This window comes from Danio rerio, chromosome 9 (assembly GCF_052040795.2).
Source record: "Danio rerio strain M-AB ecotype USA chromosome 9, GRCz13ab, whole genome shotgun sequence".
NCBI classification, from domain to species: domain Eukaryota; kingdom Metazoa; phylum Chordata; class Actinopteri; order Cypriniformes; family Danionidae; genus Danio; species Danio rerio.
Window position 1 is genome coordinate 15,679,174 of NC_141029.1, and position 27,308 is coordinate 15,706,481.

A 27,308-nucleotide genomic window follows, 5' to 3' on the forward strand; every position below is an offset into this window, starting at 1 on the left:
GCATAAACATTTTAGTTAATTGTTTAATAACAATATGCATTTAATACATTTGAGTGAGTTCTTTGTTCAATTCACACTGTGCAGTTCTAATAAATTGTAATGGATAGAAAATAAATTGGAATTGTAATTTTAATTCGTCTGCTGACTTCATCAAGTTGTCAATATAACATGACACATATACAAATACAAACTATTGCAATATATCACAATATTTATTGTATCGCAATGTATCGTGATTTTTTAGCAAATACAAAATACATAGGTTCATATTTAAATATCGAATATAAGTTTACTGACAATTATTGTTTCACTCTAATTACTTTAGCCATACATTTATTTCAACTTCATTTATTTTTAATACTCAAATCGACTCTTCAAAATTATACGACACATCACATTGTAAACAAGTCAACATATTAAGAATATGTGATTGACTCAAATTGGACAATGTCAGCTAAAACCTTGAAATTCTAAGGTGCAAAATTTATTTTATCCATATAATCCAGAGATACGGGCGAGGGAGTGGCGCAGTAGGTAGTGCTGTCGCCTCACAGCAAGAAGGTTGCTGGGTCACGGGTTCGAACCTCGGCACAGTTGGCGTTTCTGTGTGGAGTTTGCATGTTCTCCCTGCCTTCATGTGGGTTTCCTCCGGGTGCTCCGGTTTCCCCCACAGTCCAAAGACATGTGGTACAGGTGAATTGGGTAGGCTAAATTGTCCATAGTGTATAAGTGTTTGTGTGAATGTGTGTGTGGATGTTTCCCAGAGATGGGTTGCGGCTGGAAGGGCATCCATTGCGTAAAAACTTGCTGGATAAGTTGGCGGTTCATTCCACTGTGGCAACCCCGGATTAATAAAGGCTAAGCCGACAAGAAAATGAATGTATGAATCCAGAGACACCCGAACTAGGGCCCGCAGGCCAAAGTTGGCCCATAATAACCTTTAATATGGCCCACCACCCCCTCTGAAAAGAGGGTTAGAGTGATGGGGATGGTTTAAAGATTGTTATTTCAAATCTAATATAACATTTTGTTTGCTTTATTGCTAAATGCTAACTGAATTTAAATGTTTCAGTTAAATATTGTAAATTAATCAGATTTAATTTAAATGTATTGTACATACTGTCACCTAAGGCAGTGGTTCTCAAACTGTGGTAGGTGTACCACTAGTGGTACGCGGACTTCCTTCCAGTGGTACACAGAGGAATGAAATGTCATGTACATGCTACATATATTTCAAAATTTATCAAAAATGATGTATATAATATGCCATATATGACATATAGCCTATATTTCTGAGGTAATCTGTCACGTTTTTTTTAACTGTTTATTTTTAGCTGCTTTACTAGGCCTACTATGCTAATGTATTTCAATGCTGCTCATTTTGATGGTACTTGGAGAGACCATTTTTTTCTGAGGTGGTACTTGATGAAAAAAGTTTAAGAACCACTGACCTAAGGGGTACAGGACAATGCAGAGACTTTAGTGAGCAAATCAAGGCAAAGTCAGATTCTGCTTTACTAGTGTATTCAGCATTGAACTCCACTGTTCACTCTTATGTTTTTATAGCAATAAGTTATCATTTTAAAAGGTACACTGCATTAGTGTGTTTTAGATTTTTTTTATCATAAATTATGATTTAAAGTAATGTTTTTTATTTATTTTTAAACATTATGAAAAAAAATTGGGAAATTACCCATGGCAACTTTAATTTAATATAGTTTGATATATTTATCTTTGGCCCCCGGCTCTTAATTATATTTGGTATTTGGCCCTTCATACAAAAACGTTTGGCACAGATATAATCTGTTATAGCACCCTTGTTTCATATTTCATTAACTTCCAAATACACTGAAAAAAAAGATGGCTGCAAATCTGCTGCAAACTATATTTATGTGCTGAATTTAAACAAACAAATTAAATTTAGTAATTCATCATTTTCTTTTCAGCTTTGTCCCTTTATTAATCCGGGTCGCCACAGCGGAATGAACCGCCAACTAATCCAGCACATTTTTTACACAGTTAATGCCCTTCCAGCCGCAACCCATCTCTGGGACATTCACACACACTCTCATTCACACTTATACAATATGGACAATTTAGCCTAACCAATTCGCCTGTACCGCATGTCTTTGGACTGTGGGGGAAACCAGAGCACCTGGAGGAAACCCTTGCGAGTGCAGGGAGAACATGCAAACTCCACAAAGAAAGGCCAAATTAAATTTAGTAATGTTCAACTTTATTTGTTTGTTTAAATTCAGCCCAAATAAATTGTTTACAACCACTTAACTCAATTTAATTAATACTAGGAATCATCTTTGAATAATTTTATTCAGTGTAGAATACTGTTTCATTTAAAAAGCTCTAATACTAAACATATTTCAACAACAGTTTGCATTTATAACAACAAAATGCTAGTAGTGAATCTGTTTATGAAAAAAGTCATATTTAATTAACATTTAAAATTCAGTTTCCACCAAAGAATGCTTTTAAACAACACCAGTTTGAGATGTTAATAAAATTACACTGTGATAGAGGAGTAAATAAATACATGTTCACTCTGACCACTCTTGTAGGACTTTAAACGAAGTAGAAGTGTTTGAGTAGCATTTAAACAGTTTAATAAGAGTTCACAAAGTGTCTAACGCTAAAGAAACCCCCATAATCTCAGAGCTGTGGATGCAATTATTCAGCAGCCCAACAATGTCACTTCCTCTCAAAATGAGCATTTCCAATTTCCACATGCCAACTTTTTCCAACTAAAGAATGCCGAGCAACTTTAGCATTTCCCCAACTTTATATTAAAAGTGAGGCTCGTGAGTGATGAGAACTGTCTAACGGCTTCTCCGGTGTGACAAACTAATTAAAGTCTTTCAACCCAAGTCCTTCTCATGTTTTAACTCAAGCATTCTAATGCCAAACATCCGGCGTGCTGAATGTTTAAAAACGTTTCTGCCTCAACAACTCGCGTCTCATTAGATATCGCTAAAAGAGACGCAGAGCAAACCGCAAGCATGTCTACGGTCATAAAAAAAACAGTGTCCCTTTTTAACAGAAGACGAGCAATGAGTGCACTATGAAGTGGGGAGGATGTGAATATGTGTTTGTGTTCACTGACAGACTCCAGATGACAGTCCATAGACCTCTGGGCATACTTATCAAAGTAGACATCACTAGTGCAAACATATGTGTGCTTAACAGCCCACAGTGCCAAAACATCATCCCTTCAAATCAAATAAAATTGATCTATGGGTTCACATACTCACTGACTGAACATGTAAACAGTCTCTTCTGGTCTGCCAATACCCCAAAAAAACTTCAAATGCTAAAAATCAGTGATGCATTGCACTTGACTCCAAGGACAGAAAAACAAAAAGGGAGTTTAAAAGTCTGAACCTTACAGTCAATCTGGGTATATACTTTAAATAAATAATGGAATTAGACCGGTTGTTAATACTAAATAACTATCTTAGTTGCGTTCATTTATTTAAAAAAGAAAGAAAAAAAAAAACCTTCCAAATCCAATTTTACTTTTACTTTTAAATTTAAAGGATTGTAAATAGTTTTAAATCATTAATCATTGTAAATCATTTGTTCAGAATTTCTCAACTAATAGGTTGTTTTCACATGAAGTTTCTTCAATTGGAATCACTATCAGAACAGAACAAAATGTTTCTGTTTTGAGTTGTTTATAATTGCTTAAATCAGCCAAAATAAGAAATGCTGAACAGCTTTTATAGACTTCCATTTGCGAGTATAAACTTTTGGGAGAAAGTTCAAGAAACTGGCTGGAAATTTAAGACAAATTTTAAAGAAAATTCAATACATACATGTGTACAAACTTTTTTGAACATTATAATTCGTTTGACAGCACCAATAAAGATTATATACAGTCCTAGCTATGTGTATATGTTAATGTGTTACATAAAAATCAGATACAAACACCCCACACTTACACAAAACGAGAACATAAATAACGTACCCTGCATGTAATCGCTGCAATGAAATCTCCATCTTGTTTTTCAATAATCCAAGTCCTTACTGGTGTTTCAGTAGTATAAACAACTGTAATGTTAACATCGAGATGCGCAGCGGTGAATGTTTGTTGATGGTAAGTTCATCGACAGAACAAAAAAGTAATGCAACCCCTGCGACAAAACTAGACGGTTATTATTGTGGAGAACTTTTCATTTCTTACAAAAATTTGCTTTCATCTGTTATTTTGTAATGTCTGGAAGATTTTCTCATAGGGGAAAAAACTCAAGCAATTTATAATAAACAAGTTTTGAACAATATTGTAAAGTGTATAATGTGTACAACTCTTTGTTAATGAATGCTACAGAATACTGTTGCATATGATAAACTGTAATAAATACTGTAACGTTAGTGTAAACTGTGGTGCATTGTGATTATAGCGTAAAAAAATTAAGCCTATTAAATAATTTGTTTATTAGTACAGTTGTGTTGTACCACAGCAACAATATAATCAATACGACGGTGCAATTTAAGTAATTATCAATAATATGCTTCCAAACACCATAGTATTTACTTAAGTATTTTTTCATGTAACGTACTAGCTTATACAGTATCTACCGCCTCCATGGCAGGCAAATATATTTTAGTGCAGTAGAACACTCAGCCCTCTTCATGATATAAGGATCAAGTCCAACATACGTGGTGATTTTCTATTTAAATTTCCTTTGAAATGTGGTATCAATTGCAAAATCCAAACTTTCCTCTATTTCTCTGATTCAGTTTCTTTTTTTTTACTTTCTGCCCTCCATGTTTGCAAACAACCTATAACTGTAGATTAAAAACAATAAACACAAGCAATGGCAACATTTTTTGCTAAGAAATGTAACTAATGTAGGCGACGCCTCAATGCAAGAAAGTTGCTGGTTCGAGCCTCGGCTGGGTCAGTTGGCTTTTCTGTGTGGAGTTTGCATGTTCTCCCAGCATTCGCGTGGGTTTCCTCTGGGTGCTCCGTTTTCCCCTCACAGTCCAAAGACATGCGGTACAGTTGAATTGTGTAAGCTAAATTGTCCGTATTGTATGTGTGAATGAGTATGTGTGGATGTTTCCCAGAGATGGTTTGTGGCTGGAAGGGCATCCGCTGCTTAAAAATGTGCTGGATAAGTTGGCAGTTCGGTCCGCTGTGGCGACCCCAGATTAATAAAGGGACTAAGCCGAAAAGAAAATGAATGAATGAATGTAACTAATGTAGCTTTTTAGTGACAAAAAAGAGCCAATCAATAATACTTGTACATACAGTACAAAACATATATTTATAAAAATAATGCAAAAAAAAAATAAAACAGTTTACAGATAATTTTCAATTATTAGAATTACAAACTGGGATAGGTATTATTTATATCAACATTGATAAATATACCAATACTATTGTAGATACTATTCTCTATAATTTACTACAAAAAGATGTGAAAATGTGTTAAAGTGTATTTTAATTATTATTATTTTTTTTTTACAAATTAATAATTTCATTGATAATCAATTAACTGTAATAATTAATTAATTTATTTAGATTATATCCGGTCAAAAAAACTGTATCCAATTACAAAATATGCACATATAGGTTCAAATTTATTTACAGTTTTATGTTCATATTTGGCCATATATTAGATTTCTGCATGGGCCCCAAAACAGAAAATTAATTGTCAAAGCACCACGAGAGACAATTAACTACAAAACTGCAATTTCTTTTTACAAAATTAATCATTTATAATCATGAAAGCCCTAAAATAAATTAATAGCTAAATCTGAGGCAAGTATTTTATTTAAATTAATAGCAACATTCAAGAGGATGCATTAAGTTGAGACAATGAAGACTTACAGTCATTTTAAATCTTTATGTGTTTACATTTTACCCACAAAAAACGTTTTAAATACTGAATTGAACAATAAAACTATGACCACTTTTCAGAAAAAGTTCACCTTTTTCAGAAAAAGTATATATATATTTTTTTTCTTTTTTTTTCTTTTTTTCACTAAATGGATGATTTGAAGTTGGAATAAAAATGAAACACTTCACATGCTTTTCATGTAAATAAAATCACTTTTGTGCATTTAATTTAATCCAGATACCAAAACAGGATGTTATTCTTTCATTTTCCATAATTAATACAAAATATTTTACAGATATATTTTTCTACTACAAAGTGATCTAGAATATATAATGATTTAAATAGCTTTATAAACATAAACAAGTTTAACCATCTTAATTTAACTTGATTGCTTAAAGAAAACAGGCCAAAAAACAACAAAAAAGCACCAAAATAGCTTCATATGTGGCAATGTGAGAAAGCATTGTGTCTTTGTATGTTTCACTTGCATAAACAATGCGTATTTTGGGCCTCATCTCCTCTGCCCAGCTAATGAGCAATCTATGTTGCCTTTCTGTTTTGTAAAAATAATTGGGGTAATAAAACAAACCTACAGAGCATAAAATAATTTTAGAGAGCAGCTTTGGTAAGAGGGATTTCCCAGGTCATCATACAACAAAATGAAAGGTGGCTTATTGGATTGTAAAGACGTGTGGTCCTCCTGTGTTCATGGATGGCTGAGTGCTAAGCGTTCATTTGGACTGAACGAATAATCCACTTAGAGAGGCGGATCGGCCAAACGCTGGGCATTTAGGGAAATACAAGGAAAATACAGAGGTGTTGGTCTCATTGATTTGGGAGGTGGCTTAATGATAAATCTTTGAAGGGATCATGAAGGGGGATTCACTAGAACATGTAATTTTTTTTTTCATCCATGATATGCAAATATACAAAGCTTGTTGCATGTGGTAATTACACATTTGAATAGAGCCAATTATAGGGGCCTTTGCTTATAATTGCAAATAAACACTCAATAAAACAAATACTTAAATAAAAGTTAAACAATCTGAAAGCTCATGCAACCATGGGGTAATTTGACAACATTTTCTGCTTTTTACTTTGGTAGACTTTTTTGATTTTATGATTAACAAAATATGCAAGAACAGTGTTGATTTTGACAAATTTTAATTTAGTTTTAGCCTTAGTCCTTTGAATTAAATTCCATTAAGTTAATCATTAAACTAATCATATTTTAGTCTTCTGAATTCATTGTAGTTTTTAGTCTAGTTTTAGTTGACTAAGTTTCATAAGATTCCAGTCAAGTAAATCTAATCTACATTAGATTAGAACAGTATGGTCCAGTTTCACAAACAGGGCTTAGATTAAGCCAGGTCTAGGCTTTAGTTAAATTAGACTATTTAAGACACATTTATAAAAATGGCCTTGGAAAAATATTACTGGTGTGCACCTGGAGACAAAAAAATTACACAGATATACAAAAAGACATCTCACCGCAATTTATTTTGAGTTGAGACAGCTCAAATATGCAATTTAATCTTGACTTGCCTTAACCCTCTGGGGTCTGAGGGTGTTTTGGGGCTCTGGAGAAGTTTTAACATGCTCTGACATTTGTGTTGTTTTCACTATCTTAAAAACATATTAATGGCTAAAGTGTGATAACACTGTAAACAGCACAAGTTGGGCTACAATCATACCTGAGCAGCATGTTTGTATGTGTTTGTGTTTTTGAGAAAGAAACGTTTATGCGTGGTTAGTGAAAACTAAAATTTTGTAGTCACTGAAACAAGGCCATGAAACACACAGAGAACATTTGTGCACAAGACTTTTGAGAACTGGATCTGGTAGTCTAGTGTTTTTGCTTCAAAATGATGTGAGAATCATCTTGTTAACTTGCTCACAGAAAACAATATAATGAATTAAAATTCTAAGTCACTTTTTAAGTGAAATTGGTTTATGCGGGAAGCCGTGAACTATCATTACTATGTAGTGAGTCACACCTGAGAAGACAAAGACCTGCATAATGAGCTGCATAATGAGCCATCAGACAGGTGCAGTATGTGACTAGGAGGGAAGAGTTTCAAGAAGGAATCAGAGAAATGTTTATATACTTTTTTGTTTGCAGTTTATTTAAAATATATTAATCACACAAAATAACTTGACATACTTTTGTCAAGTACACTCTATAAAACTCTGCAAACGTTTAAATTTACACATAGCAAATCTACTGTTTATTTTTATTTTTTATTTGTAAATGAAGAGTTTAGTTGCAAAATGAGATTTATCCATTTTGAGAAATGTTGGTTATTTGACATTATTATTTAAGACATCAACAGTCAAGCTCATTCACAATTTTATACATTAAACTATTAAGCTCAGTGAAGTCCAGAAACACAATATTCTTCAAACCCAGGATATTTTTTATTTAACTTTATGTCTATAAATAGTTTATAAATAAGTGAAAAAACATGCCAAAATGCAACATATTATCTAAATATTGTCAAACATCTTAAATTGGTTAAAAAACAATAAATTATAATATATGGAATAGTATATACAAAGTTTGAATTATAATAATACGATTCTGTGTTAGTTTTGGTAATCTCATATTAGAGCAATGTTATTTTAAAGAATGATGATTAATCCGTATTAACAAAAATAACTAAGCAAAAGAAAGCAGGTGAAAAACACACCATGTGCGATAATGAAATCTTTTAAACAGTCGCGTGCATCACAGCAGCTTTTGATGCAAGTTATCATCCTCTCAATCGGTATTCACAGTAATTATTTAAACAAATAAACTTACAAAGGACACTAAGAAATGTAGTCTTGCAGGCAGGTATCTTGTGATGAGGAGGGGCGCAGGAAAAAGGCAGTATTTCACTGTAACAACTGGCCTTCTTCTTGACATCAGCGGAGACTCACAGACGCAGGATTACTTGGTCCACTTTTGTAGCGTTTTTAAACATTTTGTGAAGTTGAAGGCTACATCTTCATCTTATAGTTTGTCGGAATGACACAGATCAACATTACTGAACAAACTCGGAGAACTTCTTGTCTACTTTAGCTCTCTTTGCCGCTGGTCCTTTACCTCCGTTGTTTTCACATCTGGATTTACATATGAAGCGTGCTAACTGAGAGGTGGGACCACGCTGCTGTAATGAGGCGATATAGGAGAATACGAACCAGTCCTTACTTTTATACGGATTACATAAAAAGAGATCATTTGTTTTCGACTTGAATTGGATAATGCAAAAGTAGACATATCAAGCTTTATATATATGTCATAAATCATCATCTTTGATGACTATTTGCCGAGTTTCCTTTTATTTTAGTGACGTGTTTTTCTGACCACCGTCTGCTCGCGCCTCAGACGCTTGTAATAATAATGCCCTAATCTAAACTAATGAGATCAGACTGAGAAACTAGACATAGCGTTGGTTTCATACTGATTACTTTATTAAGCAATGTTTGTTTTCAATATGCATAGTTGCGTTTAAAAGTAGACACTTTAAGCTTTTTAGAAATACATGTCTCATCTTTGTGCGTTTTGTATTCGCGGAGTTATAGCGCATTTTACCGGTGCGTTTCTAAAAGCAGTTCACGGAGAGAGAAAAGACAGAATGCCTACACTGTTTGTTTTCCTTATTTTGCAAAAGCACACACGTTTGTTGTTGTTGTGAGTGTACACAACAAAAAAGTAGACACATAACAGATTCAATTGATGTATTGATCTTATCTGTACGATCAAAACTGAAAGTGTTATTTAAGTTCATTTCAGCAGTTTGACGCCACCACAGGTCAAAACGCGTATACGCGGTCTTCGACCCCAGAGGGTTAAACCTTGTTTGTGGAAACCGGGGGTATAATAATTATTCACATCTACATTCAGTTCACATCTACATCCTATGTTCATTATGCACTCATGAACATGAATGATAATAAATAAACACAAGTAGCCTATTCTCACAAGCTGTGTACGAAGTCATGGTACAGCAGCAGAGTTTCTTGACTATTATGCTGTGTTTACACCAAACAGGGCTTGCACAAATAAATCACACTATTCGCGCGTAAAAAGAAAAATTTTTAAACATTTTTCCTCACTTTTTTTTCACGCATCAAATTCACTTCATAATAGACATGGATTCGCTTCATGGGCGGGGCATCTGTCTGCCTGATTCTAGTTTCATTACTAAATGGCTAACATGGATTTTCTTGAGAGAGTAGCTGTGCTTTATGGGCTTAGGAAGACTGAAAAACAGTGTAGATTTGTTCGGTGGCATGTCTGGGTCGACTAAATCCTGATTTTAGAGGTGCACCTAGCTCTGTGAGTTCATCAACTCCTCCAGGTATAGTAGTAAACTATTAGCAGCTTTACTTAACTTAACGTAAATCACTCTCGCTTAACAAGTCATCCGCGTCTGGTGTGAACCGCACCATTACAGTAGAATGAGAGCACAATTCCTAGTAATGTTGGCCTAGAAAATAATTATATCATTATTATAGTTTTATTATACAATGTAAGTACAAAAGTTATCAAAATTATCAAAGCTCTTTTTTTGAATGAAATGCTAATGGTCTAAATTATTTCAATTCAGTATGCCAAGTTAAAAGTTAAAATAGACTATGCCAGAATAAATCGGGTGAATGGATTCAAAAATGGTTTAGGTAAACTAATTATCACTAGGAAACTCAGGATTTTTTTTTTTTCAAATAAAACTGGAGTGTTACTTTAAAGTAAAATTAACAGTTGTGTTGTAACATTAGGCTTAAATATAGTTTATTTAAAACTATTGTTTATTCTAAAGAACACATTTCATTAGGGGATTACCTAATGAAATGTATTCTTTATAATAAACCAGCTATTTAGCATTATTAATCTTTTAAGCAAATATATTTAAGTTTGCATAATTCTACTGCACTGAAGATATTACTGAAGTTTATTACCCGGCTGAAGTCTATGTTCACATCCCATGTGTTGTGTTCTCCCCTCAACTTCCCCTTCTCGAACATCATGTCTGTATATGCAGAGGCACGTGTGATCTCTCTTCTTAACAAATGATCCAGATACAGATGTATGTCAGCCCCTGTCGACGTGACAAACGGCATATTTACAGCCGTGGAGAATGTAAGAGGAAAAGATCACTCAGTCAACCGACACCTCCACCTTGAAGTGGAGACGAGGAAACTCGAGCACTTCCCAAGAATGCCTGGATCGCTGAAGAAAACGCCACTTTTCCAGCGCGCTGAACTTTGCGAGCCCCACGTCTATGTTTAAAATTAAACTTAAAACACAAAGGGCCAGATTTACAAGGAGAAACAAAGACACTCACACATTGGAACATATGTGTGCACCATTCCCTGGCTTATTTTACAGAGGGTTTAATTTCAGAGTGTAAACATGTTAACACACACACTTTGACATTTAGAAGAAATAGGTGTGTGTTTTCTGTACTGGAGGTGTGCATGACATCAGGCAGAGGTGAAACCAGCCCAGATGAAAAACACATGGGGTCCCTGAGGTGCAGTACTACATAACCTGAAATGACTGAAGTATTCCAGACCTGTGCAATTTAAGAGAAAATGTGACAAATGGAGAAAAAAAAGCCTGCATAGAAAGTTTCATACTTTCAAGCAGCAACTGATCTCTCTATCTGAAGGTGTAGATTATATTCCTGCTTTAAAATACGAGGCAGGGAGGTTGCTTAAGGTGAACTGTGTATTAAAATCGATACTTTAACATGAACAAGTGGCGTAATGCGAAAGGAACGATGTTAATTTATTCAAGGCTACATGAGTGATTCAAAGCATTTCAAGCTGAAAAGCCTGCCCGATTATGCCATATAATATCATTTCTCATAGTGGCAGTCTATTATTTCACTCACCATTAACTCACAAGCATATATGTTTGATTGCAGCTCTGTTTCTCCAATGTGAATGCATTACTATCCCTTTTTGCAGACTGTAATGTATCTTTTTTATTGCATACATACTGGACTTAAGGGCAGAAGAGGTGACTTCGATCTCTCCTCCTTTGATTGGCTGGAAGCAGGCTAGTTCAGAGTCGTAGGGTTCTGGGCTGGACTGGCCTGTTAGGCTGCTTCTTGCCCCAGATCCATTCCCGGGACTCATGGCACCCCTCTGCTGGGCCTCCTGCTCCTCGTATACAGCGATCAGCTAAGGGTCACACAGATTAATAAAGTAAATATGGGGTCATTGGTAAATATTTGTGGCCATGTGCTTTTTTTACTGTAGTAACATAACATTAACTGTGTGGCTTTATACTTAATTATCATTAAAGAACAGCGTAAGTATATACCAACTAAGTATATTCTATTCAACAAATTGAAACTAAAATAAATCTGAATAGCACAACAGCTATTAAAAGGCAACTCAACCAATACATCACTTTACACAAAATATTAATTTGTTCACTTTTGAATTACACCTTATGCACTGCACACTGCAGTTTAAAATACAGTAAGTGAAATTGAGTGCATTTGTCCTCATTCACCCTTTAAGTAGAGGAAGTCATCAATTACATTAATTGATTAGACTTACTTGTTAGCTATAGGTGATAACCTAATGTTTGAACAATCTATTAAATCATTCCCTCTGTGTACAGTCTTTCAACCGTAATGTTCTCAGCAAATTACTTAGTCAAAAAAGATATAACACTTGCCATTAAGCCGAGTTAATAGCTAAAAATCAATTACTCATTACCAATAGGCATATTTCTCATTATATTGCAAAACACATTTTTAAAAATAGATTGATGACTTGAAGTGAAATATTAGCACCAGTATAAAATAAAGACTAAGGATAGACCATGTTTGTTTAGTTGAACAATATTTTTCAAGTTGGCCAACATCTAGTACAACCTTTTCCTTTTACATTATTTTGTAAGAAATGTGGGTAGCGCTGCCACCTCACAGCAAGAAGTCGCTGGTTTGATTCCCAGCTGGGTCAGTTGGCATTTCTGTGTGGAGTTTAAATGTTCTCCCTGGGTTCATGTGGGTTTCCTCCGGGTGCTCCGGTTTCTCCCACAGTCCAAAGACATGTGCTGCAGGTGAATTGGGTTAGCTAAATTGTCCGTAGTGTATGTGTGTATGTCCTCTAGGTTGGGGGTTGAGTGTTGGACAAACAACACACTTTATAAAAACTTGCAGTTACAAAACACCAATATGGTGTCAACTTCGACATAAATGGCCCTGGGAGTAGGTAAGTAAGTAAGATTTTTAAATGGTGGGGTTAGCGTATGTCATCTGTTTTACACTATTCCTTGTAGGTATAAAATTAGTTATGCACCGATCGACAAGCAGGAAACCAGAACTGGATGATTTTTGCAATAAAGGTATAATTGCCAATTGGACATTTTTATTGTGCCGATCTAAGTCCTGATTTGTGTACAAACTGCGCTGCAAATACTTTATAATACAACAGCAGCACACAGAAATGAGTTTTATGTAGTATCATTTCACAAAATCAGATTGTTGTTTATTTTCTTTTTTACCCTTTAGAATGGGAATTTGCCATGGAAAATTATGATCACTGCATCACTCTGTGTGATTTGAATTCAATTCAGTCAATTAATTTATGCATACATTGTTACGCTTAAAACTAAGAAGAGTATTTTTTTTTTCCTATGGGCAATTAACAGAGGGGATTGACCTAATAAAAATTGCAGTTAAACAGAAACTACATTACAGTATCACAATTAATATCCAACTAGCATAAAAAAAACATTTCACAATATCTTCACCTTATCCAAAATTTCCTTAAAAATTACTGCATATATTTGACAGCAGAATTAATATGAATGTATACCTATTTAACCAAGCTGGTAACCTATAACACATCCCTGGTAAATACTATAACTTAAAGTTATAAAAATAATCAACATTGAAACATCAAATATATCCACCATAGAAAAAAAACTATTCACACTGATCTGCATTACCTTGTGGATCAGGGCGCTATAGAGGACATCCAAGGAGCCCAGCATGTCTAATTTATTTCAGGTTGATCTCAGTGTGTGATGGTGTCCATTCAGTTTCCTGTGTCTCATCAGCACAGTTAAATACATGCCTCTGACCACATTCAGACTTAATGACACCACACTGGACATCTGCTTTTCTAGGGGTCTCCACTTGTGTGTAGAGCATGTGTGTATGTGAGTGAATGCAGTGAATGAATGCAGTCAGAGACAGAAAGCAGAGTTCACTGGTAAAACCAGAGGCTTCCTGCCTGGGAGAGACAGCAGGAGAGTAAACATATAAATAAACAATACCCACCGTGACATTCAGGACTCAGTATGTGTGTGCGTGTCTGTGTGTGTGTAATAAGGCAGTGCTATAGGCAAAATCCAAAACTTCTCTTTACTGACAATGAAAGTTTGCATCATTTATACTTTTCATCACCATTCATATGACAGTGGGATTATTTCTCTCTCATTGTTTTCTTAGCTTATTTAGGCATGTCCATAGCATGACTGCCAATAAACCAAGATGACCATAGAGCAATTACATGCAAATGTCAATCTTTCCATGAAAGAAAAAAAAGTTTTCCCCAAAATACCGAAATTGTTTCTACATTATTTGCAGTGGTGGAAAGAGTACTGAAAAATCATACTTGAGTAAAAGTACCATTACTTGCTTTAAAATGTAGTGGGAATAAAAGTATCTGCTGTATATACTACTCAAAGTAAGAGTAAAAAGTAGAGCTTTCAAAAAGTTTTTAAGAGTAGTGAGCAGTTAGTATTATGCTATAAAAAGCTGATGCATTTACATGTAATTTGTATATGTGTGTAAACGTAACATTCTGTAGTGCGTTTAGTTATTGCCCAGCAGGCACACAACGTCATAAGACGTTAATATTAGGTTAAATTTAGGTTGTGACGTCAGATGACCAAAATTTAAGGTCTAGCCAGCGTCTAAGGACAACATTATTTTGATCTCCATTACCAACATCAAATGACCAAGAAATTCGGTTGATATCCAATATCCAACATCTGATAGATGTCATAGTTGTAATGTCCACACAACGTCAAGCTGTAAAATCATTAGAGGTTAATATTTGGTTAGTTTTAGGTTGAATGTTGGACATTAACGTCAGCCAGACGTTGAGTTCTAAAAAAAATGTAACGTCTCCACGACGTTGGGGTACAATGTCAGGTTAACGTCTTGTGCCTGCTGGGTGTTTAAGGGCATTTCGGTCATCATACAGTAAACATCCGTCATCTTCTCATTAGTGACATGCATCTAAACAGTCTCTGGGTCAATGCGAGTAAAGATTTTGGACATCTTGGACACTTTTAATGCTTGCAAACAGTTGCTAATAAATGTAAATCAAAGGCAGCAACACCAAGGCTCCAAAAATACAAATTTATTAAATTAAAAAGGCTGACACAGAGCATGTAACATTTCGAGCCGCCGGCTCTTCATCAGACAATGTTTATCACAATCAGGTGCTTCTTTTTATACACTTCCGGGTCACATGATCTCCTCTCGCATATATGCCAACATATACATACATGCATATGTATACATACACAATCGTTCATATATACATATACATGCACATGAATACGTATACACATGCAAACAGTTGCTACAATTATATATTGCCAGTTCATTCCACTGTGGTGGCCCCTGATGAATAAGGGACTAAGCCGAAAGAAAATGAATGAGTGAACTATTCATTCATTCATTTTCTTTTCAGCTTAATCCCTTTATTAATTTGGGGTCGCCAAAGCGGAATGAACCCACACAAACAAAGGGGACAAAATGCAAACTCCATGAATTAAATTGTTATTACAATTATAATTATTTTTATTATTATTATTATTATTATTATTATTATTATTATTACTACTACTACTTTTAAACAACAGCATATGTCTAGACATGAGTCAGCTACCTCTTTGCAAACATTTTAAGCAAAAGTTAAGTCAGAGTCCTCTAGCTTACAATAAGGAATAAAGGCTACAACAACTATCAGAGTTACCATGGTTACTACTAATGCTTGAGAAAAGCGCATTTATTTCAAACTGTGATCAAAACTGAGCGGAACTATTTGTGCAGTAAAACTATTTTATTGATCAGCTACCAACCAATCAGAATCAAAGATTTTAAGAGACCACTCCCACCAACTCTACATTCTTAATAACTCAAAAGCTGATATAAATCACACCATAAGAAATATACCTAATAACGCCCTTCTTTGACAAGGCAATCCCAGAAACCATTACACATTGTGAACACTTAATTCAGTCAGGATGCTGTCTACTTAGGCAGCAGACCACAAGGAAGCTGACTAAGTTCTGGAATAGGGCTGTCAAGTAGGAATCTTTTACCTCCAACTTAACAGCACACAGCATTACCCCTCAACGCAATCCTCACCATCCCTCAACCAATACCTCTTCATCTATCTATCCAACCATCCGTCCATCCATCACTGATTGCTATCATTCCTTTCCCAAGACCGAAACCCTTATTTCTGATTAGGCCCACTGCTATTCCTGACAGATCTTCATGGCCAGAACCTCTCAGCACACACACACGCAGAGCAGAAGAGCTCAGGCATGATCAGTGTGGAAGGGTTTTGATTTATTCACAGAGGCAGGAGAGGAGCACTTCCTCCGTACCAGAGGGAGGAGAGAGCATGGAGCTTTAGAAATGTCATCAATCTGCTCACCCTGGGAGAGAAAAGAGAGAGAAAGAGAGAGAGAAAGAGAGAAAGAGAGAGAGAGAGAGAGAGAGAGAGAGAGAGAGAGAGAGAGAGAAGCAGAAGAAGGAGAAAATGGAGCAAAGGGTTTCACGCTAATATTTCTCTTTCCTGCTCTCTCTCTGTCTGCCTTCCTATTTGGCTCTGTGTGATGTCTCATTTATTTCTAGCAGAATGTCGGCCCTCCAATAAAACTGGCTGGGCTATCGTCCGAGGGGAAACGTGTGTAAGAAGGGTCCATCTATGAGACGAGACAGGATTCGATTCGGTTTCATCCTTAACACCACCAATCGCTACAACCAAACACCAGGGGTGTCAAAATTAATTGTTTTTTGGATGCACCACGATACAGATGTGAACAATTCGGTATCGGTACAACAATTATCATAACCTGTTACTAAGTACTGATGCCATTTATCACATGCCTTATTTGGCGGTAGCTTACTATGGCGAGGGAGGAGAAAGCAAGTAATTAAAACGCTCCAACTACTCAAAAGAAGATAATTGTGCACAATTCACTGCTTGTGAGTTTGCTGGACAATCTTTCACTGAGAGAAAAGTACATCAGAACCCAGCAAGTAAAAAAATAAAGCTGTAAACTTTCACTCTCTGTGGCCCCTTAGACCTGCTGGAGTGTTCATGAGCTAATGTTTTATCTCCATTCTCGGCTCTTACAACAATAACGTTACTTGTGGATCCACACACGAGTGTGTCTGCAGAGTGACTTTGCTCCAGCCCATCAGTGTCCGTGTCACTATTTGCTGAACAGCGCCACAGCCGCATTGACTTTTAGAGCCAATTGCAGCCTTTTCTGTTGAGCATGTGATCAATCATAGCCGTTTAAGAACTTGCTCGGCAACGCTCAAAAAGCAAGCGTAATAATATTTACATTTTGTTTTGCTATAAATAATTCTGTTGTTCTGCGAATATACCTAGCTTTGTTTGATACACTCAAAAAGAGTTTTTTCTTTCAGCAAGTAAAAATAATATATAATTGTAAATGTAACATATAATTACATATTATTACAAAAGTACATATATCTGATTGCTTGTATTAAAGGACTAAACTGTATTACAAATAATATATATTTATAAATTATCATTTTACCAGAACTTTACCAGAGTACCAGAATTAGTGTGTTACTAAGTAAAATATCAAATTGTTTATGGAAAACCTTGTCAGTGCACCATGATGCATCGAAATATCGAATTGAACCAAATCGAAGACATGATAATCACATCCAAACTGAACCATACGAACAGTTACGATTTACCAAACATGTACATAAACATTTCGCAAAACTACACAAAATAATTAGGAACATGTGTCATGACTAGGGCCAGACAGAATCTGCAGACATTTTTTGCTATTTCTGCAGAAAAGTTTGTAAAAAATAAATAAACAAATCAGTAAATTTATGCGGAATGATTATAGGAGTATGTTAACTTAAAACTTAATATATGAAATCCAAAATAATATATTTTTGTACTTTTATTTCTTGTTTACCACTCAAATTTGATTACATCCATTTATTTGGAAAACAAAGCGAGTCTCTCCAAGAATATATCTACTAAAAGAAAGAAAATACTACTTAAACAGTATATTAAATAAATCATATGAACATTTTATTATTACTGTTATTATAGCACAATAACATTAGTGAAACTAATTTGAAAACTGAATAAATATAAATGTACACACATTTACACAAGTAAATAAATAGACCAAATGATGGGCTAAAAATCTGTGGAAATCCATGTATTTCTGCTTGCACAGATTCCCAGTGGGCCTAGCCATGACTAATTTAACCAACATTTAAACAAAAACTTGATTAATATTTTAAACTTTTATTTATTCAGTAACTGCATTTATTTATTCAGTCAGTCATTCCTGAACACATTAACACACACAGACACAAAATGTGCCTGAGTTGCCCTCAGCATTATAGACAGATTCATGAAATAAAGTTGATGAACAGGACTGATAGAAACTCAGGAAAACAGCGTCAATAAAAAAAAAAAAAAAAAAAAAAAGTAGAAATGTGCATGAACAATATGCGACCTTGGTACCAATTGGTACTGAAAATTTTATAACGTCCATTACCCACAACACTGTTGAGCATGATTGGCCATTGTGTTCACATGCTCAACAGAAATGACTGTGATTAAACAGGAAGGTCATCGGTTCACAAATCTTAACCAATGGCTGTTTCTCAATACGCGTCTCAAAGTTCCAAAACTCAAGACCACAAAAGTGAAGGATGTGTGAAAGATTCCGGATGGGTTCTTGATATAAAGGATGCAACAATGCAGATTTGAGCACAAAACTTGCTCTAGAAGTCCTAGCGACTAAATAAACGAGATGGGAAGTGCAGCACTTTATCTCAAAATTTTCTATTAAATGAAAGGGTGAAAGTAAACATTAACATGAAAATTTTAATAAAGGTAAAAACACAACAAGGTTGTTTTTGTTTTCTGAAATGTGTATTAAAATCTGTTTTATTTGTATTGTGCAAAGTATACTTGTAGGGTTTCTGTGCATGTTATGAAATATTGAAAAGGGGAAAAACAAAAAAATCATTGTATGAATGCTGTAATGTTATAATTTTTTTTTTTATCAATACAATTGGTTGAGTTTAGAGAAGGAGGAGAGTGTGTCAGTCGATCGGTCAGTCAGTCAGTCAGTCAGTCATTCAGTCAGTTGACAGCGGCATCTGGTGGGTTTACACAAGATCAGCAGGCACGGATGGCACTCGCGAGACAAACTTGAGGTCTCAAAAAGCTCACAGAAATAAAAACTGCAAAAAAAAAAAAACATAGCTACTCGGATGTATTTGGCGCTCTCCAGAAATAGGTATGTTTTCAAATGTCGTCCCATCGCAATCACAGCCATTTCTGCAAGTGAACACAATGGACAATAAGCAATGTTTAAGAACGTGCTTAATAGTGCTCAAATGTTAATGGGAAACTGATATTTTAAAGCTTTTTAGTACCATTTGAAACCAAACTCAAAGGGACTAAGCCAAAAAAAAATGAATGAATGAATGAATGAATGAATGAATGAATGAATGAATGACTGACTGAATGAATGAATAAATGTTACGGAACTTAATACTTTTGATAACTCTAATGCACAGTTGAAAATGCAATAATACATAACCATTTAGAAGGGAAAAAAACAAATGTATTAAATGGTTTCTAAAATTTGGATTTAATTGAATAAAAACAGAATAAACAAGAAAGTTATTTAGAAGGGCAGAAGTACTGTTTAATCTCTGGAGATTTAAACAGAAATATGGTTGATTGAACATAGAGAATGAGGAGAAACTACAGAAATGACCCTCCAAACCCTTATCGGTTCCTTGATGAATATAGATCTCGATGAGCCAATCAACTTCTAGTCCACATCCTCAACTCAAATTTTTCCACCTGCTATTTTGACTCTCCCTGTAGCTAATAGTCCTAATAAACCTTGCCTGAAATGAAAAAGCAGAAGTCATCTTGTTTCATGAAGCGTAATTGGATAAACTCTAAGCAAAGCTGAGGAAATTAAGATGCGTGGGTTAAGAAACAGGCCTGCAGCAGGAGCCCAACTCGATACTGCCACTTATTTTAACCCTGGCTATTTAATCACAGCACTACCTCTATACAACTAGAACAAATGTGTCCAAACTTACTTTAGCCAAATGAGCTAAATCCATCAGCTCGATTACCCAATCATGCACCCACTGGACCCGGTCTACTTCACTTTACCGCGCAAGAATCACACACTCCCCACAAGTGCACACTTCCCAGTCAACCTCCGGGCATCACAGGGAACCAATACTGAAGCGTTCAGACTCCAAAATTGGATCGATAGTCTGTTATAAAGTGGAACCGCTCGACAGGGTAAATAGCCACCTCTTACTTTCTGTCCTTAGATACTCCAAGTCCTCCCAATAAACCAGACGACGGCATTTTATTTGTCATCCTGCAATTTAAACAACATAAAAGTTCACTTATAAAGAGATGTTCAAACTCGCAGCTCAATCTGCCAGAGTGTTTGTATATGGATTATCCGCTGGCTCATCGATACCTCATTCACTGGAAGCTTGAGTGGCACAGTCGCTGTCTGAATGCTGATGACTGTTATTTCTGAGCTGTCTCGAGATGTTAATTACCAATATGACTGTTGTAACTGAGACGGACGTATAGAGGGAGATGGTTATGAAGGCACGGTCAAAGGAACAGAAAGAAGCACATATTCACACTCGCACAGGTGTGTAAAAGGCGCGAGATCGATGGCAAATTACATCTGACAGCGGAATCAGAACCTGTCAAGCACAATAACAAAACCGACTCTATTAGTGGAAGGAGACAATGAGAGAAAGAGGAGGAAAGTGGCGGGCTGCTTCCTCCCTTCGTGAAGGCTCAGGCTTCGGCTAGTGACGGCTGGTGACAACGCAGTGAAAGTTCAGACGTATCTAATGGATTCAAGCAGATGAATTAGTGTGGAGTGTCAGAAATGGCTCTGAAACACAATGTGTCAACAGCTGAGTTTTCCTCTACATAATTTGCCTATTTTAGGATATAGCATAAACAACCGCTGGGTAAAAAAAAAAAAACAACAAAATCTGCACCTTGATTTTGACACAATACATTAGACATTAGTTGTGGCATTGGGCTGAAACAATCTAATTTCTCCAGAATAGTGCATCAAAGAGGACCAAAAACAACGCCATGGGGTTTCATTTTTAACTTGTCCCCACAACAAATTCAGTCACACCTGTATGGGATCATATTTCTGCAATAAGTTAACAGTCACATATAAAAAAAAAATGATACATGTTAGGGCTGGACGATATTGGATTAATATAAACTTAATAAAGAAATTCAATAAAGAAAAAGACAATAATTAAATAAACAGCGTTTTATTATTATTTTTTTAGAGGGGTCTAAATGTATTCAGGTATAGAGTAATTGAGTAAACAAATGCAAAAGAATACTGTGTAGTCTTCTTTGTAAAAAAAAAAAAAAATTAATTAATAATTAATAATTATTATTGAAAAGTTACAAGCTGTAAATGCATTATGCCTGAATGATTTTAGATCTCACGAGAGAACGTACGTATTTTATGTTTTGTCAGTTTAGTAGCTAATTCGTTCTAATTGCGAAAATGTATGACTTAAAAAGGAGGCGTGGCACCCAACCCCACCCCTAACCCCAACCATCATTGGGTGATGAGCAAATCGTACTAAACTGTATGAACTCTAAATGCTAGGGCTGTGCAATTAATCGAAAATCTGATTTCGATTTCGGCTTCTAACGATTATAAAAAACCATTAATCGAAATAAACGATTATTGCATAATTCACCACCCCCTTTCCAGTTGTACACGTGTTGCTCTTAAAAGCGCGAAAAGACCGCATGATTCTGTTTGTGAGGCGTGCACACAGAGAACAGAAGCATGCAGTCAGCATTAGGTCTCATTCGCACATTGAGACGAGCAGAGCACAGCCAGCACACACATCTAAAGTCATCTTAATGTGAGCACTTTAATGGTCAAATAGGTGTCAAACGCGGCGTTTAGTGATTATTTATATTAAACCTAGTTTGTGTAATAAACAAACGAGTTGAGAATCAAAAGACGCGAAAGAGAAACCATTAAAGAGACAGTGCGCGATAATCCTTCTGCCGCCTGTTTTTATCATTAATAATCAAACAACAAACGGAGAACATGTCTCTCTGCTCTTGACTGAAAGACTTTTGTAGCTAAAGTGTTTTTCTTAAAGTGAAGATGCTTAAAGCACAGTTTGTTTCATATTTTTATTCTATTGTATTTATTTCTCTTTCCTTTGCAGGGTGGAAAATAAAATATGCAGTTGAAGTCAGAGTTATTAGCCCCTTTCCTCCCCAATTTCTGTTTAATGGAAAGAATATTTCTAAACATAAAAGTTTTAATAACTCATTTCTAATAACTGATTTATTTTATCTTTGTCATGATGACAGCACATAATATTTGACTAGATATTTTTCAAGATACATACATTCAGATTCAAAGTGCGATTTAGCGTAATTAGGCAGGTCATTAACAGTAGTTTCTTCTGCTACACAATCAGAAAATATATTGCGTAAGGGGGCTGATATTATATACTTTAAAATGGGTTTCAAAATATTTAAACCTGCTTTTATTCTAGCCAAAATAAAAATAAAAAAGCCTTTTTTTATTTTTTTATTCTCTGAAGCGCTAATAATTTTGACTTTAACAGTAACCGTTTTGAATAATCGTGATTACAATTAAGACCAAAATAATCGTGATTATAATTTTTCAAAAATCGAGCACGCCTACTAAATGCAGTCTAAAATTTTCTAAAATGAGCATTTTTATCAGGCTCATGAGTGTATGTTCAATAATATCACTTTTATGCCAAATAAGTCATTTTCCTGGTCTTTAAAGTGAAATCTCAATATAAACAAAGGAAGCTGAGAAAAATACTCAATTTCGATGGAAAGTTCAGACGACAAAGAGTTTTTGCATCTGAACTTTTCAAATTTATTTCAGACTCAACATTACATAATCTGTGACATGACTGACATTGAGATATTGATGATGAAACCATATATATATATATATATATATATATATATATATATATATATATATATATATATATATATATATATATGCATGCATGCATGCATGCATGCATGCATGCATGCATGCATACATACATACATACATACATACATACATACATACATACATACATACATACATACATACATACATACATACATACATACATACATACATACATACATACATACATACATACATACATACATGTATGTATGTATGTATGTATGTATGTATGTATGTATGTATGTATATATATATATATATATATATATATATATATATATATATATATATATATATATATATATATATGGTTTCATCATCAATATCTCAATGTCAGTCATGTCACAGATTATGTAATGTTGAGTCTGAAATAAATTTGAAAAGTTCAGATGCAAAAACTCTTTGTCGTCTGAACTTTCCATCGAAATTGAGTATTTTTCTCAGCTTCCTTTGTTTATATTGAGATTTCACTTTAAAGACCAGGAAAATGACTTATTTGGCATAAAAGTGATATTATTGAACATACACTCATGAGCCTGATAAAAATGCTCATTTTAGAAAATTTTAGACTGCATTTAGTAGGCGTGCTCGATTTTTAATACATGCATACATACATACATACATACATACATACATACATACATATATATATATATATATATATATATATATATATATATATATATATATATATATATATATATATATATATATATATATATATATATATATATACATATCAGGACACGAAATTAACCTTTATGCTGGGTAGCACCGGTGCTCCTAACTTTAAAAATTTAGGCGCATCAGCCAAAATTTAGTCGCACCCACCAATTATGAGCACCGTTACTACAAGTGTTATACAAACATATTGATTGTATTTGAAATTAACACTGATCAAACTAACAAGCAAAAAAAAAAAATAATAATATATAACGTTATATGCAAACGTGAGGAAAATATGTCTCAACAAAATCCCGTTATCACAAGAAAATAAATTTTTATAACAGAACTGAGTGACTAAAGCATACACGGAGCGCTCACCGGCCCTGCACGCACTGCTTGAATCTGCTTGACTTAACGTGTTAACGGTATAACTAGTAAGATGTGTCATTATTTGCAACTGTAGATGCCATGGTTTCTAAAACTAAATCTGTCAGTGTAATCTTCATTCTCATCTTCAGCACTTTACAATTTTTCGCGGTAGTAGCTCTCTGTCATCCGAAGCCAGAAGGCACTGAGTGATTGACAGCTGATATTAACCAATCATTCGCGTTCAGTGCTAGAGCAGTGGTGGGCCAATAAGAAGAGCGCGAAGGCGGGGCAAGCATTACGGACTTGGATTTGTTTACTGCAGCAAGTTGACATGACGACTGTTTTAAACCATTCCTGAGCGATGCGTTTCGTGTTTCAAGTGCAGACAAAAAGCTTAGAGATGCATTCTGCGTGGATGTCTACCGAATCCGCGCATGTGCTGAACATTTTGCAGTAAAAATTGGTCGCACACTACAATTTTAAACACTCGCAGAAATGCCCCCAAATATATTTCAAGGTCGCATAGATAAAATTTCGGGCGCATATGCGACCAAAATGGTCGCAATTTCGAGCCCTGCATATATATATATATATATATATATATATATATATATATATATATATATATATATATATATATATATATATATATATATACATACACACACACAGACACAGTTGAAGTCATAATTATTACCCCTCTTGACTTATTAGCGCCCTTGTTTATTTTTTTCCCCATTTTCTGTTTAATGAAGGGAAGTTTGTTTCAGCACATTTCTAAGCATAATAGTTTTAGAAACCTATTTCTAATAACTGATTTATTTCATCTTTGTCATGATGACAGTAAATAATATTTTACTTGATATTTTTCAACACACTTCTGTACAGCTTAAAGTGACATTTAAAGGCTTAACTAGGTTAATAAGGTGAACTAGGTAGGTTAGGGTAATTAGGCAAGTTATTGTATAACGATGGTTTGTTCTGTAGACTATCAAAAAAAAAATAGCTTAAAGGGGCTAATAATTTTGTCCCAAAATTGTTTTTTTTTTTTTTTTTTTTTAAACTGCTTTTATTCTAGCCGAAATCAAACCAATAAGACTTTCTCCAGAAGAAAAAAATATTATCAGACATAATGTTAAAATTTCCTCTCTCTGTTAAACATTATTTGGGAAATATTAAAAAAGGGAAAAAAATTAAAAGGGGGCTAATAATTCTGACTTCAACTGTATGTGTATATATATATATATATATATATATATATATATATATATATATATATATATATATATATATATATATATATATATATATATATATATAAAGAAAAAAAGAAAAAAAAGATTTTTAAAACTATTTTTTAATAAATAACATTTGAAAAATCTTTATAAACTAAACATCAAAGAACAATATTAACTATGCAAATTATTAACAATATAAATAGCCATATATCAAATAAATAAATAGCCAAAGCTATATCACTTTTGTTTTCTTTGTAACAAAATTCTGTTGAAAAACCAAACAGAACTAAACTCCATTGTGTCATACATAGAAAAAGTAAATTAAATAGCTACTAGGGATGCTCATTCCGTTAATTTTGCTAACCGACAAATGCTGCTCATTAATCGGTTATTAACGGATAACTGGTCAGATTACTATTAATTTTATATTAAACAAATTGACGTGTCTATTTTGTGTCTGACACATTAAATATTGCATTTTAAAATACTGATTTATTTTTATATGTTAGCATATTAATAGTGGAACAGAACAACAGAGCATCTTCACGCACCTGCAGTGTTTAGCACAAAAGAGCAGAATAATCTAAATAAAATGAATAAAATAAATAGGACTGCCCTAAATTATTTTCACTTAAACAATTAATTTATATTACAAAATGAAAATACTGACTGATTCTTTTTAATAACCGGCATAGGCTTTTTTTTCCAATCATATGTTTTTTTCTTCCGCCAAATAAAAATCGCAGAATTCCTCAAATTGCCCGCTCCACGAAAAATATGCATTTATTTAATGCCCCGCTGTTATTATTATAATCACAAAATCTTTTACATTTTTAATAGAAATCATAATTTTAAAGAATATGTCCTGATATAGCCTATGGTTTCCTCTCTCTCCCTCGCGGTTCAAGTGCGCGCGCTGCATGATGAAAAGACAACAACAACGCGCGAATATGTACACTTTTTGTAAACAGTTTTGTTGTTTAAATATGATATTGCATTAATCTGCGTACATGCTTTATATAAGCTGTAAAATAAAAAGTAAAGCCTATTTGTTGCATTTATTACCCAGATCCAGGTCAACATAAGCGCTGGTTTAGCATCAACAGGTCTGTATCAAACAGCAATATTCTTCTTCTATTTTGCTTCTTTGGCAAATTTGTCTGTATACGTTATCGTCCCGCAAATTAAGTATGCCTTGCAGTTAAACAAGGGGCCGAAAACAAGGCGCACCTCACTGCCTTTATGTTGACAAGGAAAAAAGAAGAGGCGCGGTCCTCTTATGAAACGACTGAATCAGCTGGGTATCGATTGTGCAAAAGTGTTGCTGTCAGTGTTACAGTTGAAATATTTAATACTATTGTGATATTCAAGATTTGTACATTCATACAGCTCTGGATAACTTAAAACAGCGATTAGACCTTCAGAGCGGCATTAATGCGTTCTGAAGTAAAGCGAAACGGCTATAAACTCCAGCAAGATAGAGTGATTATTTGCAGAGCCATATACCTTTATCTCTAAATAAAGTACAACTATAGAAACTGTGTTCATCTTAACTGAAAGCTTCAACGTGTTTTCTGACCTCACGCATCGCGCACCTGTCAGTCAGCACTCCCAAAGGTTCAAACAGAAAGCGCACAAAAAAAGTTTGCGCTGTTACCTACCTTTTGGCTACTGTTTCACACTGAGGCTCAATGCCTGTGCTGCAAACCCACAAATCAAGTAAACATTAAACAAATAAACAACTTATTTCTCTCAAGAATACCAAAGAATACCAGTTGAAAATTCTTCAGAAACACCATCATGTCAACATTGCAGTGAAAAAACGTGACAACT

The 27,308-nt window shown here is 34.5% G+C and overlaps 1 protein-coding gene and 1 long non-coding RNA gene across 6 annotated transcripts in view; both read right to left on the reverse strand.

Moving 5' to 3' along the window:
• Positions 1 to 27,308, reverse strand: part of pard3bb (par-3 family cell polarity regulator beta b) — a 702,275-nt gene that overhangs the window by 505,119 nt on the left and 169,848 nt on the right. For 4 of the 5 annotated variants that reach the window (XR_015499247.1, XR_015499248.1, XM_087267580.1 and 1 more), the window contains exon 4: positions 11,849 to 12,032. Coding sequence is in view for 3 of the 5 variants with exons in the window: in XM_087267580.1 (XP_087123706.1) it covers positions 11,849 to 12,032 (184 nt within the window). In the remaining 2 variants the exon portion in view is untranslated. Of the gene's footprint in view, positions 1 to 11,848; positions 12,033 to 13,815; positions 14,058 to 27,308 lie in introns of those variants that run through there. The other variant, XM_087267581.1, reaches the window with a different exon arrangement.
• Positions 4,697 to 7,386, reverse strand: LOC147835271 (uncharacterized). Its single transcript, XR_015499280.1, has 2 exons — positions 5,845 to 7,386; positions 4,697 to 5,774 (listed from the first exon to the last, which is right to left on the reverse strand). It is a non-coding gene; the product is annotated as an uncharacterized LOC147835271 (long non-coding RNA).